General features: G+C 44.8%; 2 protein-coding genes across 4 annotated transcripts in view; one reads left to right on the top strand and one right to left on the bottom strand.

Annotated features, from left to right (window-relative positions):
* WHAMM (WASP homolog associated with actin, golgi membranes and microtubules) overlaps positions 1–1,050 on the bottom strand; it is a 29,779-nt gene extending 28,729 nt beyond the window's left edge. Inside the window, exon 1 of the mRNA XM_006139241.5 lies at positions 270–1,050. Within this exon, the coding sequence (XP_006139303.4) occupies positions 270–1,001 (732 nt within the window). The 5' untranslated portion in view covers positions 1,002–1,050. The remainder of the gene's footprint in view (positions 1–269) is intronic.
* Positions 1,051–9,285: 8,235 nt separating this feature from the next.
* FSD2 (fibronectin type III and SPRY domain containing 2) overlaps positions 9,286–20,476 on the top strand; it is a 35,304-nt gene continuing 24,113 nt past the window's right edge. Inside the window, exons 1-5 of one of the 3 annotated variants that reach the window (XM_075897144.2) lie at positions 9,286–9,442; positions 9,917–10,109; positions 14,330–15,347; positions 15,437–15,532; positions 17,881–18,114. In XM_075897144.2, coding sequence (XP_075753259.2) covers positions 14,403–15,347; positions 15,437–15,532; positions 17,881–18,114 — 1,275 coding nt within the window. In that variant the 5' untranslated portion in view covers positions 9,286–9,442; positions 9,917–10,109; positions 14,330–14,402. Of the gene's footprint in view, positions 9,443–9,916; positions 10,110–12,181; positions 15,348–15,436; positions 15,533–17,880; positions 18,115–20,476 lie in introns of those variants that run through there. The other 2 variants (XM_075897145.2, XM_014581662.4) reach the window with 2 other exon arrangements.

The raw sequence follows: 20,476 nt of genomic DNA, 5'->3' as shown, positions 1-20,476 counted from the left end.
CTAGCCCCAGGGCCATTCCATGATGGAGACTCTGGTTTGCCCACGTGTTCAGGCTTCTCATGCCAGGTTATGCTGTCACCTTCAGAGCTGGGAGGGGCACCTGGCACGAAGTGCCCCCAGAGCATGTACCGTGCCACACAGCTTGTCAACAGCATAGAGCACATCCCCCCACTGGCTTGGGCACCTGCACAGGGATCCTCAGGGCCAGCCCCTCAGGATGCCTGTGCCCACAGGTCCCATCCCCAAACACCCAGCCCAGGAGCCCATACCCTCCGCAGGGCCTCTTTTGACCCCACCAGCTGCCCCTTCAGGGCCTTCCTGCGGAACTCGTGCAGGTTCTCGAAGTACTCGGCCTCCTGCTGCTGGTCCTGGGCGAAGAGCGAGTCCAGCACCACCCTGCGGCCGCACAGTTCCAGCGCCCAGCCCAGGTAGCGCTCCAGCCCGCGACACAGGGCCTCCAGCTCGGCCTCCTCCAGCACCGGCCCGCTGGGGAAGAGAAGCGCCCACAGGCTGCCGCTGCTCTGGCCGGGCAGCACGGGGGGCAGCTGGGGGAAGCAGGGCTCCAGCCGCTCGCTCAGCGCCGCCAGCTGCCGGTGTACGCCCAGCAGGGCCTGCGCCGAGAACAGGCCAGCCCAGCTCTGCTGCTGCGTCTCTTCGCCATCTCCTCCGGCTGCCGGGCCGGCCGCCTCCCGCTGCTGCTCCTGCAGGGTGCGGTTGTGGCAGGTCACGGCGAACTTGCTCTCGATCTCGTTCCAGCCCACAAGGAAGCGCAGCTTGTGGGGCTCGGGCTCGGCGAACGCGTTCTCCCGGATAGCCACCCAGCCCTCCAGGCTGTCGGGCTGCTGCTCGGCCTCCATGGCCCAGCCCGGGGCAGGCGGCTCAGAGCTCAGCCAGGCTGCCGGGACCGCCGCCCGCGGGCGCCACTCGCTGCTCCCCCAGCTGTGCCCAACGTTCCGCCCCCCGCTACTTTGTATCAGGCGGAACGAAAGGGAAAGTGACATGTCTTAAAGGGAAGCGCGAGGAGGGGGAGATGTATTCGGGAGTGATATACGTCACCAGAGCTTCAGCTTTTGATTGGTTTCTTAGCCTGGGGGCGGAGCCAAAGAGTTGCCCCAGGAAGTAGAGCGCGTTGACGAACAGATGGCTGCTGGAAGTGGTGTTCAGCCTGTGCCTTTAAAAGGAGGGGCCTAGAGGCGCTCGGGTATCGGATAGTTAGTTGAATATGAAAAAACTCCACATATGCATGTGAACCTCCGTCCCTCCTAAATGCTAGCGTTCTTTGAGTTAAACCACTATAAAAATGCAGTTCACACGAATAATTCAGGCACCTGCAGTTTCTCTGAGCACAAACAATAGTCAGTTGAGGAAATGAGATTTTCATGCTGTGCATGTGAAGTAGTATGTCACAGAGAACTGTGTTAATGTAACATTGAGAAATTATGCTCACTCAAGAATCATGAAATACAGTCACTTCCATTATCACAATCTCTCAGTATTATTTTGCCCACTGTTGAAACACAGGCAGATCTGGTTCAGGGCTCATCCCTTGCCTCAGTTTATCCTTGGATTGCCATCTCACTGTTTTCCTCTCTAGTATTCTACCAGTTTTCCCTGTAAAACAAGTGTGATGGGTTGGATCACAGATACCCTCTTGAGACTGTCACCCATCCCAATGTGCTGATCATACCATTAAACCCATCTACCTACCCTCTGGGGGCACTCCAGCACCCTGTCCTGCTGGGCCAGAAGCTCTGCTCTGTCCTGCCACAGCAAAGGCACAGATTTGGGGGTAACAGCCCCCCAGCAGAGTAACAAAGACACTGCTAAAAGCTCACTTCTAGGAGGACTCAGTTACAGACATCTGACATCACCCAGGAGCACAGCCTTCCCTGGAAGGATTCTAGCTTACTCTAAAAAGTTTTACACAGAGAAAGCTCATAGAGTATGTTCTCTTTATCAATGAAGGAGAGATAGGCACAGATATTCATCTCCCCCCAGGTAACAATTATTTAAACTGGATTTGATAATAAACAAGAGTTATTTTATTAAGTATAAAAAGTAGGATTTAAGTGGTTGCAAGTGATGACAGATAGATCAAATTTACTAAGACAAAATAAAATATGCCAATTAAGCCTAATACACTAAGGCTACATCTAGCTTGCATCCCTTTTTCGTAAAAGGGATGCAAATTAGACGTATTGCAATTGCTAATAAAGCGGGGATTTAAATCTCCTCTGCTTCATTAGCATAAAATGGCTGCCACTTTTTTTCAGCTCAGAGTGTTGCTGGAAAAAAGCGCCAATCTAGACACGGATCTTTCGGAAAATAAAGCCTTTTCCGAAAGATCCCTTAACCCTTATTTTAAGAGGGATAAAGGATCTTTTGGAAAAGGCTTTATTTTCCAAAAGATACAAGTCTAGACTGGCGCTTTTTTTCGGCAAAGCTCCGAGCCGAAAAAAATCGACAGCCATTTTTATGCTAATGAAGCGGGGGAGATTTAAATCCCCGCTTCATTAGCAATTGCGATACGTCTAATTTGCATCCCATTTACAAAAAGAGGATGCAATCTAGACGTAGCCCAAGGCTGTGTCTAGACTGGTCAGTTTTTCCGGAAAATCAGCTGCTTTTCCGGAAAAACTTGCCAGCTGTCTACACTGGCCGCTTGAATTTCCGCAAAAGCACTGACTTCCTACTGTAAGAAATCAGTGCTTCTTGCGGAAATATTTTTCTGCTCCCATTCAGGCAACAGTCCCTTTTGCGCAAAGCTTTTGAGCAAAAGGGCCAGTGTAGAAAGCTCAGATTTGTTTTCTGCAAAAAAGCCCCGATCGCGAAAATGGCGATCGGGGCTTTTTTTGTGGAAAAGTGCGTCTAGATTGGCACGGACGCTTTTTCACAAAAAGTGCTTTTGCGGAAAAGCGTCTGTGCCAATCTAGACGCTCTGTTCCGAAAATGCTTTTAACGGAAAACTTTTCCATTAAAAGCATTTCCAGAAAATCATGCCAGTCTAGACGCAGCCTAAGGGTGCGTCTAGACTGGCAAGATTTTGCACAAAAGCAGTTGCTTTTGTGCAAAAACTTGCCAGCTGTCTACACTGGCCGCTTTAATTTGCACAAGAGCACTGACATTCTAATGTAAGAATTCAGTGCTTCTTGTGCAAATACTTTGACACTCCTGCTCAGGGATAAGCACTCTTGTGCAAGAATACTTGCGCAAGAGGGCCAGTGTAGATAGGCACCTTAATTTTTTGCGCAAGAAAGCCCGATGGCTAAAATGGCAATTGGAGCTTTCTTGCACAAAAGTGCGTCTATACTGGGCATGGATGCTTTTTCACAAAAGCACTTTTTGCGCAAAAGCGTCCATGCCAATCTAGATGCTCTTTTGTGGAAATATGTTTAACGGAAAAACTTTTCTGTTAAAAGTATTTCCGCAAAATCATGCCAGTCCAGATGCAGCCTAAGAGAAATTTTTAAAAATAATAATTTGTCATTGTAGCCCTTATTCCAGGTAAAAGGTTTTGTATCAATAATGGTTTTCACCAGAAGATCTAGACTGATAAGCAGGTTCCGACTTCCTATTTCTAATGTCACATACAAGAAAAATATATGCACACAGATACAGTTTACACTTTCAGGGGATCAAAAGCTCGTGAATGACAGGTTACTTGCCTTGCCCTGTTTACATACAGCATATTCAAGTTATTCAGATTCAGAGTCAAAATAATATGTCCATAAAATATACAGTATCATAACAAGTATTAGGCTTTTTAGCAGAAACTCTCTAATCTGTTTGCCCATCACTCTAGTATTGTGACCCAGACTCTCAAATATATTTAGATACCTAACGCCCCTTGCTTTTAATGTTGTAGGTATGTTGGCCCAGGATGTGAGCTACTAGGTGGGTCAGGTAATATATTTCATTAGACCAACTTCTGGTGGTGGAATATACAAGTTTTTTAAAATCTTATCCTAAAGAATAAGCTAACCCTGAAAGTGTGTCTCTTCCCCCACAGATAATGGTCCAGTAAAAAAATATTAGTCGACTCATAGAATCATAGAATATTAGAACTGGAAGGGACCTGGAAAGGTCATCAAGTCTGTACTCCCGGCAGAACCAAGACCCATCTAGATCATCCCTGATAGCTGTTTATCTAACCTGCTCTTAAATATCTCCAATGATGGAGATTCCATAGCCTCACTAGGTAATTTATTCCAGTGCTTAACTACCCTGACATTGTTTTTTGTCCTATCATCAGACATTAAGGAGAATAATTTTTCTCCCTTCTCCTTGTAACACTCTTTTGCTTACTTGAAAGCTGTTATCATGTTTCCCTCTCATTCTTCTCTTTTCCAAACTAAATAAATCCAATTATTTTAGTCTTCCCTCACAGGTCATGTTTTCCAAACCTTTAATCTAGAACAGCTTCTCTTCTAATAGCTTTCTCCACCTTTTGAAAAACAAGACAAAAAAAAAAAAAGTCTCCAGTGCATTCCAAGAACTTGTTGAATAATCTGTGCCCTGCTGTCTTATTTTTCCAGCAGATATATGGATAGTCTAAGTCCCCCATCACCAAGTCCCGTGCTTTGGATGATTTGTTAGTTGCTTAAAAAAGTCTGATCCACCTCTTATTACTGTCTAGGTGATCTGTAATAGACCCCCTACCTTGACATCACTCTTGTTTTCTCCCCTTTTAACCTTACCCAGAGATTCTCAACAAGTCTGTCTCCTATGTCCATCTCAACCTCAGTCCAAGAATAGATATTTTTTAAATATATAAAACAACACCTCACTTTTTCCCTTCCTATCATTCCTGAGCAAGCTGTACCCTTCTAAACCAATATCCCAATCATGTGTATTATGCCACCAAGTCTCTGATACCAACAATATCATAGTTGTATTTATTTACTAACATTTCAAGTTTTTCCTACTTATTCCCCATACTTCTTTCATTTGTATACAGCAGGGTTGGGCAATATAAAAACAGAAGCTTGCAGAGTTAGACCCTGGTGGGCTGCCACCGCCATGTTTACCTATGTCTCAATAGGTCTTGGAGGATTGCCACTCTGGGTGGCTGTGTATCACCATTCGTGGTCAATGCAAGTGGCAGAAAGTGTTGCGGACCAGGACACCACTTCCCACTGCTTAGATTGGCTGCAAATGGCGACCCGTGGACAATGAGAGCTGCGATTCTCCGATACCTTTGGAGGTACAGATAAACATGGAGGTGGGGGCCTGCCATGGGCTAACTCTGGAGACTGGATCTGGCTCACGGGCTGAAATTTGCCCACCCCTGGTATACAGACCACTAAAGTATTGGGTTGATCCCCCTCCCCTCCCGAGTTCTGCCTTGTTTCTCCTTTATCTCTGCTATTACAGATCATCTCCCTCTAGTTTCTGACCCTTCGTCACATTTTTCACTTTACCTGTGGACTTTGGTCATCTGCTCTAGAACCTAGTTTAAAGCCCTGCTCGTCTTGTCTGCGTCACTGATTTCAGTGATAGTGAGGCATCTAGATACCACTGAGGAGTTTTCTGCATGAAATCAAGAGCAATTGTTAAGTCCAGGGGCGGATATAGGGCAGGGCGAACGGGGCGGCCTCCCCGGGCCCCGTGCTTCAGAAAGCCCCGCGCATGCGCCGTGGCACCGCTGCGCATGCACATGGCATCACTGCGCATGCGCCATGGCAAAGGGAGTCCCTGCGGAATTATGCTGCCCGGGTCCCCGCAAAACGGTCATCTGCCCCTGATTAAGTCACGAATGGAAAGACATCAATACATGTTATCCGGGATATGTGACAAATATAATTGCATAGATAACTGATACTTTACTAATAAAAACCACTGACTCAAAAAGCATTGTCATTTAGATGCAGAAGAAGAAATACAGAGCTGTGTACAGTATATAGCAAATCTAGGACCTGATTCTGGAAAGAATAACACTAGTAAGATGTTCAGAAGGTTATCTTCAGTTGCAGTCATATAATAGTGTTGTAAAGGTATCAGCTCTTATAAATTAAGGCAGTCTGGAGAGGTTCATTTGATGGATGGGAGATTACAATGATGTAGTAGCAATTCAGCACTATTTTCTCTCAGCATGGTATTAAGACGATGCCGCTACTAGAAATGGCAATTTTTGGATGAAAGATCATACTGAGCTGGGGTCACAATGAAAGAAAAGGTGATAGTACTTTGCCCTCAACACCAGAGTTGCTAAATGTTTCTGCCAAAATCAGCGGAAAAAGAGTTAACAACATTGATATTTAAACTGTAATTATTAGCATTCAGCATTAATACCCCTTTCAGGTAAAGGAGGAAACCCACATCTCTCTTAAAGCTAGTGTCCCTATCAGTGTTCCTTCTAATTTTTTCCATCCACATGCAGAATAAATTTTGTTTGTGCGCCAAAGCATGCACAATGTGCACCACCACTAGAAACACATACTGCCAGCTATGAGAAGTGGTGGGTGCTCTGCTAATCAGCTTGGCAGCATCTGAATCTCTCCTAAGTGGCAACCTGAGAGGTCAGCTTATGAGGAACACTGGTCCCAATCTATAGACCCAGCATTGCAACAGTTCAAATTCTGAAGATTGTTTCAGCCTTCTTAATTGAAAAGGGGAGCAAAAATGATAGAGAAACACAGGATGAAAGTTTTGTGGGGCCCAGAGTGCAGGCGGGGCCTATTGAACTGCGGGGCCCGGGGCAGCATAATTTTGCGCATGCGCCACGGCCACATTCGACAGGTAGTAGCACGTGTACGGGGCCTATTGAAGCCCGGGGCAGCTGCTCCACTCGCCCTGCCCTATATCTGCCGCTGGAGAAACGTATGGGGGTCACTAGAAAAGTGACTGTATAGCATACCAATGCATAAAAACTCAGTCTGAGCCCAGAAATGAGGTGCTACCATTTGGGATCTTTGACACAAAACAGTCAAGGTATCAAGTGAGAAGAGCTGCAAGTATAGAACTTACTTACTTTCAAACCGATACACTCACTTTATAAGCAAACACCAAGTTTTCCTTCAAATTGAGCAACTTGAAGCATGCAAAAAACTAATCAGAGACACTGCAGGTGAAATGCAGCTCTGTGTAGAGGATCGGCACAAGGCTTGATTCCCATGAATAGCTCCTTTTTTAAGGGGTTAAGTAGGAATTAGGAAATCAGTGGTCACCAACCAGTGAATCGGGATCTACTGGTAGATCTTGGGGCCTCTGACAGGTGATCCTGACTGCTTTGGCCACACGGCTATCAAGTGCCAGCACGTCAGCTGTTCCTCCTCCAACTGCTGCACAACTCCGGCCCTTTGCCTTGGAGCTGTTCCCCCAGGAGCCTCCTGCTTTCTATGCAGGGCAGGGAGAGGAGGTGGCACTGATGTCAATCTGCCCCTTCTCCCACTCTTTATCCTATCTCCACAGAATGGAGGGGGGGCACAACAGGATTTGGGATATAATTTGCTGGCTGCTTTTGGGAGTGGTGCAGGGCCAGGGCAGGGGGAAGCCTGGCTTAGCCCCACTGCATCACCACCCAAGAGACATCTGAGGTAAACAGTGCCCAGCTGGAGCCCACATCCCGAAACCCTACCCCAGTCATGAACCCCCTCCTGCACTCCAAGCCCTTGCCCTAATCCTGAGCCCCAATGCATCTAAACACCCTCCCAGAGCCTGAACCTAGAACCCCTCCTCCGCCCCAACTGCCTACCCCAAGCTCAGCTCAGAGTCCCTCAAGCTCCAAATCCCGTAACCCAAGACCAGAACCTGTACCCCAACCCTCTAGCCTGGCCTGGTACAAGTGAATGAGGATGGGGAGGGAGGATGGAGTGAGCAGGGGTGAGGCCTCAGGGAGAGCGGGGCAAGGAGCACAAAGGAGGCGGGGCAAGGGTGTTTGGGTTTGAGGTAGATCTTGAATTGCACTTAAATTCAAAAAGTGATCTTATGCTTAAAAAGTTTGGAGACCCCTGACTTAGGTGGTCCAGAACCCTGCTTCAGGCACCGTACAACAGTGAATTTCACCCAATAGTCTGTTGTGGCCTTACAAAATAAGGGCATGTGCCATGTATGCCAGCTTTGCATCAGGGCACCTTAAGGAGATCATTGCAGATTTGCAGCAAGATAACAGCAACATTTGCTTCTAATTTGAAAATGAATACAGACACTCTTAGACAAAATACTGAGGTTGGCTGCATCATTCATTTGGAAGTACTTCCTCTCTGACTTAAACAATAAGAGGAAATGCCAGAGGACTATGCAGAATGAGCGTGGACACACTAGCAGTTAGTTCATAATTCATTACTTGGGAGGATCACAGCAGGAGCGAGAAAAAGAAAGGAGGAAACTAAAAAATAACACAAGGTACAGAATTTTCCGTTGTGGGACTGCATGGTCAGTGAAACACAACAGATATTTATGAAGCTGCAATAACTTCATTGTCCTTTTAAGCACAAAACTATGCCAGTTAAAGAAAGGAAACAGGTGAATAATTTGAATGGCATTCAAGACCTGCAGTTAATGCTCATTCTGTGGCTTGTTTGCAAGCTACAGAGTATTACATATTTCAATTTCAGTGGATTTGTGTGTGGACTCATACATCACAAGGGCTACTGCAATCTAAATAATTTCTTATAATTATTATTAATAATATGGGGGCCATTCTTTAATCAGATGAGCAGTGCATTTACCTAGCTAGCAGCTGTTTTTTCTATTATTTTCAGCCCCCAGGTAGTCTGAAGTTGTATATATTGATATTTATATAAATTATTGCAATTAAAAATATAGATACAAGTTAATTACTTTTACCATAATGCTTTCTAGAGTCTGATCTTGCCTTCCATTGAAATAAATGGCAGTAATTCTACTGACTGAAGTGGGAGCAGGATTGTGCCATTTAAACTTTTATAAAGAAGATAACAGATATTTAAACTTAACTAGGTCAGTGCATACCTGCCTGTCACAGAGAGGGAGAGGGAGAGGCAGAGAGAGAAAGAGAGAGAGGGACTATGCTCCCTACATAAGGTACAAAAAATGTTGCTTATTCTTGACTCACAACCTTGCAAAACATCATATTTAGATTCGCTGATGGATACATCAGATGCTTTTAATAATATCTGCACAGAGTTCTCTGTTTTTAAGGGGGCATTCCATGTCTGTTTAAAATACATCAAGCCTGGGAACCCCACAAACTTTTGGAGTCATTTTTTTCAGTGTATGACATTCATCCTGGTGACACTTAAGTAGTGTGAAGCTGAAGGACAGATCTATATTTGTCATTCTTGCTCACAGCTGACATGTCATTTGAGAAACTGTCTAGAATTACTTTAATAAGTTTTCCAGCTGCAGTCACAGGAAACTGGCAGGGAATTACCTTCATGTGAATTCATTTGTGCTAGGAAAAATAGATGTAAAGTTTGGTTCATCTGGGTTATAAGAAGAATGTATGGATTCTTAAGATAAGGCAAGTTTTTAGGCAGTATGAGTTGATTTTATGTGTTTTGGATTATTGAACCTCAAGGGCTCAAGACATACTGCATTATAATTGTATCTATGTTTGTAAATTAAACATACCACATAATCCCGACTCTTTTTTTGGCAGGAGTGTTCCAAACACATTTAATTATACTTGTTTTAATTTCTGTAATTGAATTACAATATTCTAGGCAAAATACTTGATATTTCATTTTTTGATTTAGTAGCAGATAATTTATAGTGTGTAAAACAGAATTTTTGGTTGTTAAATTATGAAAGAGTTAGACTTTTTTTCAATATGTTTCAAGACTATTGTCCTGTTTAATGTTTTAATATTTCATGACTCTCGGGATATAAACATGATATATTTTATTGCCTGTGGCATATATATTTTCTGCCTTTTATCAATATTTTTAGGTACAGCAAAATGTGTTAAGTCTAAATTCCACTTTCATATTTTCAGTGACTGTGTGTTTGTGTGTAAAAGCAGAAGGCTAGACTGAGTTCTCAGTTACACAAATATAACTCTGGAGGATGGAATGTTTTTCACAAAATTTCTTGCAGTTCACCTCTATTTGATGTCTGTTAAACCAAGAGGCCAGTGAGCCTATCATCTTGCTGGAAATTGGCTGTTTGTTCCTGATACGTTTGAAAAGGTAAAAAAATGAGAAAATATTCTTAATACAATGTTGTTAGCTTAACAATTAACTGCCAGGAAATCAATAAAATCACAGAAAAAATGTGACCGGATAGGAACTAACAGAAACAGCAAGAGCTTTAAATGGCAATTTGGAAACCACACCAATGGTTACAACGTCTAAAATGGCTTCAATATGCTTAGTGATGACCGACAGTTTTGATTCTGTGAGAGAAAGAAACCCACATTGTCATTTAGAAGCCTTAAAATGTGACTAAATAGAGACTATAACTATGATGTATGTTCATTAACACACAATTGAAATACTTGAACTAATACTTGAAGTACTTCTATGACCCCTTCAACCATAGTAATAAAATTTTGGATATAAAACCAAAAGTAGTTATGCACTCAATAGGCATGATCTCATTAGCGCTGATAAGCTGTATGGTATCATACTGAATTTTCCAGTCTGACAGTGCACACCAAATGTTCGCTGAATATTAACATAAATTCTTATTCTGGCATTAATTGGCTTGCTAGAAGGGCTGAGAGTAGGGACTGTTCAATAAAAGGTGAGCGGACTTTTGCAAAACTCAGGAGTGAGTGAGGTAGAGTTCATTTCTTCAGTAAAACTTCATGCATTTATGCCATGATGAAATATATGTACTGTACATTCCAGCTTCAGTAATTGGGAGTCTCCATGCCTGTACATGAATATACAGAGAGTAGTTAGATACACACATAGGAATCTATACATATGTATTGAGAAAATTATGCTTAAATTACATGCAATTCCCCCTCCTCCCAAAAAACCCTATTTTAAAATAACATTATTAAGGTTGTAAAGCCAAGCATTGAAAAGCCTCTGAGTCAGAGTGGGAAATAATTTTTGGTGCGGGGCCACTCCAAGATTTTGGAAACTGGTCAAGGGCCGCACTTTTCTGTAGAGGGGATGCAGGGTCTAGGATGAAGGTTGGGTGCAGAAGGGTACCCGGGGTAAGGGAATGGGGTGCAGGAGACAGTGTGAGGTCTGAGAGGGAGTTCGGGTGAAGGAGGGAGTTGTAACTAAGGATGTTAAGAAGTGGGTAATTAACTAATTGTGTATTTAATACAACTTGTATTGAGTACACAGTTAGTCGATAAAAGGCCCTGCTGCAGCTCTGTAGTTGAAACGTAGTAGGAGCCGTGCACACAGGCAGCCTGGCTCCTAGTACATTTACACTACAAAGCTGCAGTGGGGATAGGTCCAGGGGCAGCGCATGAGTATAGGCAGACTCGGCGGTTGCCTAGGGCGCTGGCTTTAATGGGGCGCCTGGGGCGCCTGATGATGACGTCACAGGGCGCCCGGAGCACCCGATGATGATATCACACCATTGATGGCCATGCAGGAGGGGGCGCCGATCCCGCATTCTGCCTGGGGCACCAGCTGCTGCTGCCGGCCTCGGGCCGCTCCTGGGTAGGTCCCAGACCTGGTGTGAGCTAGAACTGCTGAGTCCCGGCTCGCGTTGGATCCCGGACCTACTCTGCTGCGGCTCAGCCTTTTAAATGCAGTAAGAGCCGCCTGTGGTAGGCCTTACTACATTCTTTCACATTCCCATCTGTGTGATCGTTACTAGAAGTTTATGACTTTAAAAAAAACAGGTAGAGAGAGCCTGTGCAGACTGGGCTCTCTGTAGTACTTATTTGGTCATGTCTGTCCCTAGATAGGGAAATATTTAGGACACCAACATGAGACCTTCATCCTGAGTTTGGGTGTGGAACAGGGTTGGGCAATAATTTTTGATGGGGGGCCACTCCAAGATTTTGCAATGTGGTCAAGGGCTGCACTTTTCTGTGGAGGAGGTGTGGGCTCTAGGATGGAGGCTGGGTGCAGAGGGTGCCTGGGGTAAGGAGCTGGGGGGCAGGAGTTGCAGCGAGGTCTGAGGGGGAGTTTGGGTGGAGGGGGAAGTGACCTGGATCAGGGGATTGGGGTGCAGGGTCTAGGAGGGTGTTTGGGTGCAGGAGAGGATTCTGGCCTGGGGGACGGGGTATAACAGGGGGTACAGGGTTTGGGAGGGGGTTGTGACTTGGGGCAGGGATTGCAGAGGGTTTGGATGGTGACTGGGGGAGGGAGTGGGGTGCAGGAGAGGCACAGGTGCCAGAGTCAGGCTTTGGCTGGAACTCTAAATGTCGCCTGGCCAGCAGCCCTGCACCACCCCCAGTAGGCTCTCTGCCTACTGTGCCCCAGATTGCTTAAAACTGCAGGTTGCTCCCTCCATATGGCTCTCAGCTCTGGAGGTGTGTCTAGACTACTGAGTTTTTTTGAAAAAAGTGGCCTTTTTTCAAACAAACTTCACCTGTATCTAGACTGCCGTCGCGTACTTTTGAAATTAAATCAAAAGAACGCGGCAGTTTTTTTGAAATTGGTACACCTACTTTTACCAGGAAGAACACCTTTTTTTGAAAGAGCTCTTTCAAAAAAAGGCATTCTTGAATGCAAACAGGGTTTTTTTGAAAGAGCGTATCCAGATTGCCTGGGTGCTCTCTTTTGAACAAGCGGATCACTTTTTCAAAGCCCTTGTGGCTGTCTAGACAAGTTCCTTCAAAAGAGACTTGTAATCTAGACATACCCTGGGAGAGGGGAGAGGCTTGTGCTGCCCCCATCCCCCAGGCCAATCTCTCAGATCCTATTGGTTGTTTTTTTCGAGCCAATAGGCGTTGAGAGATTGGCTGAGGTCAGTTCCTATTGGCTGGTTGTTTCCAGCCAAGAGGAGATGAAGACTGGGCCGAGAGTGAGGAGATCACATGAAGCTTTCCCCTCCCTCCAGAGCAGAGAGTCACATAGAGCAGCCCTGTGCTTAAAACAATGGCTGCTGTGTGCCTGAGGGTCCCGACAGGGTGGTGTGTGGCCACGGACCGGATCTGGTGGCTTGGTGAGCTAGATTCGGCCTGCAAGAGGTATCTTGCTCACCCCTGGTCTGGGTGGACCAGCACTAAGAGACGCTCTTTGCTGACCGCAGAGAGATGGGAAGATGCAGGAATTTTAGGTTCCATTAAAGACTCCTGAGGGTAGTATGCTCTGGTGGGCACCCTTTCCCTCCAAACACAACCCCTTTCTACCTAGTCTCCTCCAGTACGTCTTTGTCCCAGGCCTCTCTTTCCCCCACTTAGATAGTTCTCCTCCTCAGGCTTCCCATTCCAGTCCCAGATATTCCCTCCTGGTTCTTCATACAATCTCTCTCTCTTCACCCCCCTGGCCTCCAGGCATCCCACACCTGCTCAGAATCTTTAGCTGCATTGGCTGCCAGGTCCAAGGTTAATCTCCAGGCTCCTTGTTCAATCTCAGTGTGTCACTCAAGCTCTTTCTCCCAGTTTCTTTGCCCATTCAATCCCTGGCTCCTTACTGGGTCTGCCTCTCCTTCCCCTTCACTTCTTTCCCCTTGTCCCACTAATTCTCAGTCTTAGTCTTCTTGTCTAGCTAGTCACAGTCTCCACCAGGTACCTCATCTGGACACAGTCTATCCCTCCCATCTTTTGCCCTCTGCATTTGATTCTGGCAGTTTTCTCCTTTGGGCTGCCTGGGCCCAGCATAGGCGTCACCAAGAGCAAGGAGAGACAGGCTCCCTCCCTGCACTCAGTTCTGGGACAGAGAGCTGCAATTGCAGGGAAATCCTGCATCTTCAGCATGACCAGAGTCAATGGAAGCTTCAGAGCATTTAGTTGCTAAAATGTAAGAAGTCTGCCCAGCGTCTCTGTGTGAGACCTTGGTTCATTAGCATGAACTGCAGAGTTATACTTTTAGCTCTGGAAGTTCCCTAGTTTAGTCCCTGGTATTTGGCCCCACCTGGTGATTGACACATTGCCACCATTAGCCAATATAATAACAGAAGGAGACGACAATCTGCTTTTTAAGATGTTCATTTTGTGTCACTCCCGTATGTCACCTTGACTAGGCTGCTCTTCCCCTTGTTCTGTTGGAAACTCTGGTTTCCACTAGCCACTTCTGCAGAACATATTTCTCTGTTTCTATCTTTCTGTCCCCATGCACACAACAGGCCTTAGGTGAGCTTTGGATCAGCTATGGCGGATCCAAGAATAAAAGTAAAAAGTCCTGTTGGAAAATCCATTTACTAACTGGTATTTTCCAGACAGGGCCTAACCCCAGATCCCCAGCAGTCCTAAACACAAGCTCTTCTGTCTGCGCATTGTAAAACAAACACAGGACTAATTCTTTTCTTTTTATTCTGATGGACTAAGACACATTTCCACTGCACATATAGAAGGCCTTACGAGGGATACAGACCTGCTGCCATCTAGCCCTACCACTGCAATGGAGAGTGAATTTCTTTTAAGTAGTGATACAGACGCTTTAGGTCCAGTGACTGATCCATCAGCTTCTATCATGGTTCCAGAATCTAGTGGATATGAGCCTGAAGGCTTTACATTTTATCACATGGATCTCTATGAATCAAAGGAAAGATTAGAAATCTTTCCTGATGAGCCTGTTGGAAGAGGCAATGGGGATTTGGGAGAAACCAGCAAAGAGTCAACAGAGCCAGGTGAAGATTTTTGCAGTTCAGACCCTAATCCATATGACTTGGAAAAGGAAGTTGATGAACTAGCAAAACTATATGGACTTGATGACGATACAGAAATAGAACAGGAGCTTCTTCGTGGGACTAAAGCTATGGCTGGGATTTTACAGAGCAAAGAGACATCTTCTTATAACAAGGAAGCAGTAGCTGCAGAATCATATGCCCCGGAGAGCAGCTCACCAGTAAACAGTGCTCAGCCTCAAAATCACACGCAAAGCCCAGAGGAACAGAGCAGCTCACCAGTAAATGGTGCTCAGCTTCAAAATCACACGCAAAGCCCAGAGGAACAGAGCAGCTCACCAGTAAATGGCACTCAGCCTCACAATCACACGCAAAGCCCAGAGGAACAGAGCAGCTCACCAGTAAATGGCGCTCAGCCTCAAAATCACATGCAAAGCCCAGAGGAACAGACGCTCCCTGGTGAGGATTCTCAAGATGAATCTCAGCACTTACCCAACACCACAGCAGCTGATGAGTTGCTGAATCAGGCATGTTCCAAAGAAGAGCTCAGGAGTTCTGGTGAGCAAGATGATCAGAGTATTCAGCCAAACAGTGAAGAGGAAGATGCTGATATTTATTGTGCTACCTGCAAGTTTCCCATTAGAGCATTTGACAAGTTGTTTGGTGCTCATAAGGACCATGAGGTGACCCAGCTTGCCAATGCAGTGACAAGTGCAAAGGTAAGAATAATCCAAGGGGACTCTTCCATTATTCTGTGTATCTGTTAAATAGCACATGAACCTATTAATAGTAATGCTCTCTTTGGTAGGAGGAGATTCATAAAAGCATGTGTAAATTAGAAGAACAGATTACTCAAATGGAAAACTTTGCCAGTCACTTGGAGGAAATTTTCAGCACTGTAGAGGTAAGCAATTTACTCTTTGGTTAAGAGCAATGTGGGACCAGCTGAGTACACAGCTGCTTTGACAAGACTGCAGTGTTTCGTGGGTGAGCAAACACAGAAATAGAGGCCCTGGCTACCTTGAGCAAAATGTAACATGACACTGTAGATTCGCTCTTAGCTTATTCCAGCTCATCCAAAGGTACCTGGCCCCAGTGGTGGAAAATCTCATTGGCAGGAGGTTGCAGTAGCATGACAGCAAGTCACCAGGTCCTGATGAGATGCATCCCAGGATACTCAAGGAGCTGATAGAGGAGGTATCTGAGCCTTTAGCTATGATTTTTGAAAAATCATGGCAGACAGGGGAGATTCCAGAAGACTGGAAAAGGGCAAATATTGTGCCCATCTATAAAAAGGGGAATAAGAACAACCCAGGAAACTACAGACCGGTCAGTTTAACGTCTGTCCCAGGGAAGATAATGGAGCAGGTAATTAAGGAAATCATATGCAAACACTTGGAAGGTAATAAAGTGATAGGGAATAGCCAGCATGGGTTTGTGAAGAACAAGTCATGCCAAACTAATCTGATAGCTTTCTTTGATAGGATAACGAGCCTTGTGGATAAGGGAGAAGCGGTGGATGTCATATACCTAGACTTTAGTAAGGCATTTGATACGGTCTCACATGATATTCTTATTGATAAACTAGGCAAATATAACTTAGATAGGGCCACGATAAGGTGGGTGCATAATTGGCTCGATAACCGTAGTCAGAGAGTTGTTGTTAACGGTGCTAAATCCTGTTGGAAAGGGATAACAAGTGGAGTTCCGCAAGGGTCTGTTTTGGGACCCGTACTGTTCAATATCTTCATCAATGATGTAGATATTGGGATAGAGAGTACGCTTATTAAGTTTGCAGATGATACCAAACTGGGTGGGGTTGCAACTTCTTTGGAGGATAGGGACATAATTCAAAATGACCTTAGCAAGTTAGAGAAATGGTCAGAGGTAAACAGGATGAGGTTTAATAAAGAGAAATGCAAAGTGCTCCACTTAGGAAGGAACAATCAGTTCCATACATACAAGATGGGAAGCGACTGTCTAGGAAGGAGCATGGCGGAAAGGGATCTAGGGGTCATAGTGGACCACAAGTTGAATATGAGTCAACAGTGTGATGCTGTTGCAAAAAAAGCAAATATGATTCTAGGTTGTATCAACAGGTGTGTTGTAAGCAAAACTCGTGAAGTCATTCTGCCGCTCTACTCTGCACTAGTTAGGCCTCAGCTGGAGTACTGTGTCCAGTTCTGGGCGCCACATTTCAAGAAAGATGTGGAGAAATTGGAAAGGGTACAGAGAAGAGCGATAAGAATGATTAAAGGCCTAGAGAACATGACCTATGAAGCCAGGCTTCATGAACTGGGCTTGTTTAGTTTGGAAAAAAGAAGATTACGGGGGGACATGATAGCGGTTTTCAAATATCTAAAAGGGTGTCACAAGGAGGAAGGAGAAAATGTGTTCCTCTTGGTTGCTGAGGACAGGACAAGGAGTAATGGGCTTAAAGTGCAGCAGGGGAGGTTTAGATTGGACATTAGGAAAAAATTCCTAACTGTCAGGGTGGTCAAATATTGGAATAAATTGCCAAGGGAGGTGGTGGAATCTCCCTCTCTGGAGATATTTAAGAACAGGTTAGATAGACATCTGTCAGGGATGGTGTAGACGGAGCTTGGTCCTGCCTTGAGGGCGGGGGGCTGGACTCGATGACCTCTCGAGGTCCCTTCCAGTCCTATTATTCTATGATTCTATGACATAACTGAGGGTGGCTACAGCCAGGCAGTGGAAACAGTGAAAAAGTGAAAAGCTGCTGGCAAGGAAGACCAGATTTCCACTTATATCTACACTCCTAATGAACCTCCTCATTAGGGAGGGAGAGGATGTCAGTACTAGCTGCTCATCTCCCCTAGAGTGAATGCGATGAATCCCCAGTGGGGTGCGATGGTTTCCCCAGTGCAATATATAGGTGGAATCAGCCAATTCTTATAACTGGAATGTGCATCTATTTGTGTTTCTAGTTTTTAGTTGAGAGGCAGGATTAATTCATCATGTTATTGCTTGTATTGCACTTTACTATGTTTGTATGATATCTAGAATGATTGTCTAGCATTCCCAGTGCCTTCATTGGGGGCTTCATCAATAGCAGTTATAAAATATGATCCTGATTTATAAGCTAATGATAATATTGCTGAGGCTAGTAACTATATGTAACATAATTGTTTCACATTGATTTGGTATCAGTATGATTTTTCCTTCCTACTGACCTCAGTGGGCTTTGGCTCAGGCCTTAGATGAATAAAATAAAACCCAAATGCCTTCCAGGAAAATTTTGGGCGGCAAGAGCAGAACTTCGAGATGCATTATGATGAAGTCATGCAAACCCTAGCTCAGAGATATGAAGAAAAGGTAGAAGCCCTTGGGGAAGAGAAGAAACAGAAGCTGGAAGCCCTGTATGGGCAATTGGTCAGTTGCGGAGAAAATCTGGACATCTGTAAGGAGCTGATGGAAACAATCCAGGAAGTGTACAAAGACAAGGAGAAAGCTGATTTCATAGAGGTAAAGAAATTACATTGAGAAGACCCCTCAGGGATGATCCATTTCCTCACAAGGCTGCCCAGTTAAGAGTAGAAGGATCTGGCATTAAGATAATGAGTGACTTAATTTCCACTTGCCAAATTTATGATGATGCCAGTCAGAGCCATCCAAACCCATATGCTGAATACACGGTTGCATAGGGCACCTGTAAATTTGAGGCATTTCTGGGCCTTAATGTCCACCCCCTGCCTCTTCCTATCTCTGTTCTGTGGCTCTGCTTCCTCCAGAGAGTATTTAGTTAACTTAAAAATGAAAAAGCCAGCCAGACCTATTAACAGAACATCGAACCTGTGAAAGAGTCATTCAAGTGCTAATCACTGTGGCTACGTCTACACTGGCATGATTTTCCAGAAATGCTTTTAACGGAAAAGTTTTCCGTTAAAAGCATTTTCGGAAAATCACGTCTAGATTGGCAGGATGCTTTTCCGCAAAAGCACTTTTTGCGGAAAAGTGTCCGTGGCCAATCTAGATGCGGTTTTGCGCAAAAAAGCCCCAATCGCCATTTTAGCCATCAGGGCTTTTTTGCGTAAAACTGTACTGTGCTGTCTATACTGGCCCTCTTGCACAAATGATTTGAGCAAGAGGGCTTTTGCCCGAACGGGAGCAGCACAGTATTGCCGCAAGAACACTGACAATCTTACATGAGATTGTCAGTGTTCTTGCGGAAATTCAAGCGGCCAGTGTAGACAGCTGGCAAGTTTTTCCGCAAAATCAAAACTTGCCAGTCTAGACACAGCCTGTCAGTCTCTGAATTTACTGTGTTAGCCTACAGGATCCAAGTGTAAAATTTGTTTTAAAAATATTTCATTAGGTTGTTGCTATAGATTATAAAATCATCTCTCTAAAAAAACATCACTGCCCCCCAGCTGCCATAGGGCATAGGGTCACCAGTTAAATAGGTCTGCGAAGGACCCCATACATCCTAAGGACAGCCCTGATGTTAGTGCTCTAGGTGCTGTGTACATGGCACTGACTCAGTCTGGTTAGTCTCTAACTTGGCTACCCCTCTGAGACTCTATCACCGTCAGTTCAACATTACTAGCATCACATCAGCAGAGGTTTGTCCCTGGTAAACTTCATGAGTCACACATGTCATTCTGACTTGGAGAAAATACTGTTTGTTCCCCAGGTCTAACCACTTGGGAAAGTTTTGAAGGGCTTGGTGGTGTTTATTGGCTCATACAATTTTCGTGTTCATGTTCTAGTCTGCAGGCAGATTAATACAATTGCTGCACCAGGATGTTGTCTCCCTTTGCTCTGTTTTGCTCATTTTTCCAGGAAGTTCAAATATGCAGTTAAACAGCCGGCCCCACCTCCATCCATTAGGGACAGCTGCAAAATCATTAATGAAACCTGACATTGAAGCAACTTCAGAGAAATATTTTTCTTTGACAGGTGCCTTCCCCTGGGAAGATATCAGGCATTCTCAGAGTCAGTGAGTGATCACTCTTACCTGAGCTGTCCCATGATTGGTGGGTGGAGGTCCACTGGGAGAGGGGGCAATTCCATAGCATAGCTGCAGCTATGTCTGAGCTGGACATTACAAAACATAACAAACACTCATGTATCACTTGAAGTGCAACTCATGGATCCCTTCTACTTTGATCATTTTGGTCTGGTCTATTGAGCTCTTTTCATGACATTCCCCTTTTCAGGTGCCTCATTGGAAATAGTCTGGAGCAGTTTGGCATTTCCTTTGATTCTTATCTGCTTTGTTTTAACTACCCAATCTTCAGGTGCTTACTGATTCCCAGTTCTGCCTTCTTGTTTTTCCCTTTGATATTTCCATACCCTCTGCTCCATGTTTCCCGTCCCCCTCCTTTTTTTTCCTTCTCCCCCCTCTCCCTCCCTTCTCCCCTATTTATTTTGGGCCTGCACATCCTAAACTCAAAACTCCGGTCTTCTGAAGAAGTGGGCTGTATCCATGAAAGCTCATGATACCATCTACATGTTTTGTTAGTCTAGAAAGTGCTACCAGACCATTTGTTGTTATTTAAGCTTATCCTGTACAGACTAACTCAGCTACTCCCTGAAACTTCTGAAAATAAGAGAAAGCCAGAGCTTCATTTTTGCTCACATATGTGGTATTGCATAGTCTGCATTTGGGTTAATAAGCTAAATTGTGCTCAGGGCTGGGTTACCCAATAGGCAGACTAAGCACGTGCTTATCAAAAAATTTGATATTTGATAATTCCAAAAAAAGCATCAAAGTAATCATGGGAAAAATCAGAACTCCGCAGAACGCTCTTTTTCTCAGCTGAAAAGAATAAAAAACCCTCAGAGAACAACAATGTGTCAGGACATACTTGATTCATTTTCCCTA

This window comes from Pelodiscus sinensis, chromosome 14 (genome assembly GCF_052426305.1).
Source record: "Pelodiscus sinensis isolate ZL-2025 chromosome 14, ASM5242630v1, whole genome shotgun sequence".
NCBI classification, from domain to species: domain Eukaryota; kingdom Metazoa; phylum Chordata; order Testudines; family Trionychidae; genus Pelodiscus; species Pelodiscus sinensis.
The sequence above is the reverse complement of the archived record's forward strand: the minus strand, read 5'-3'. Positions and strand labels throughout refer to the sequence as shown.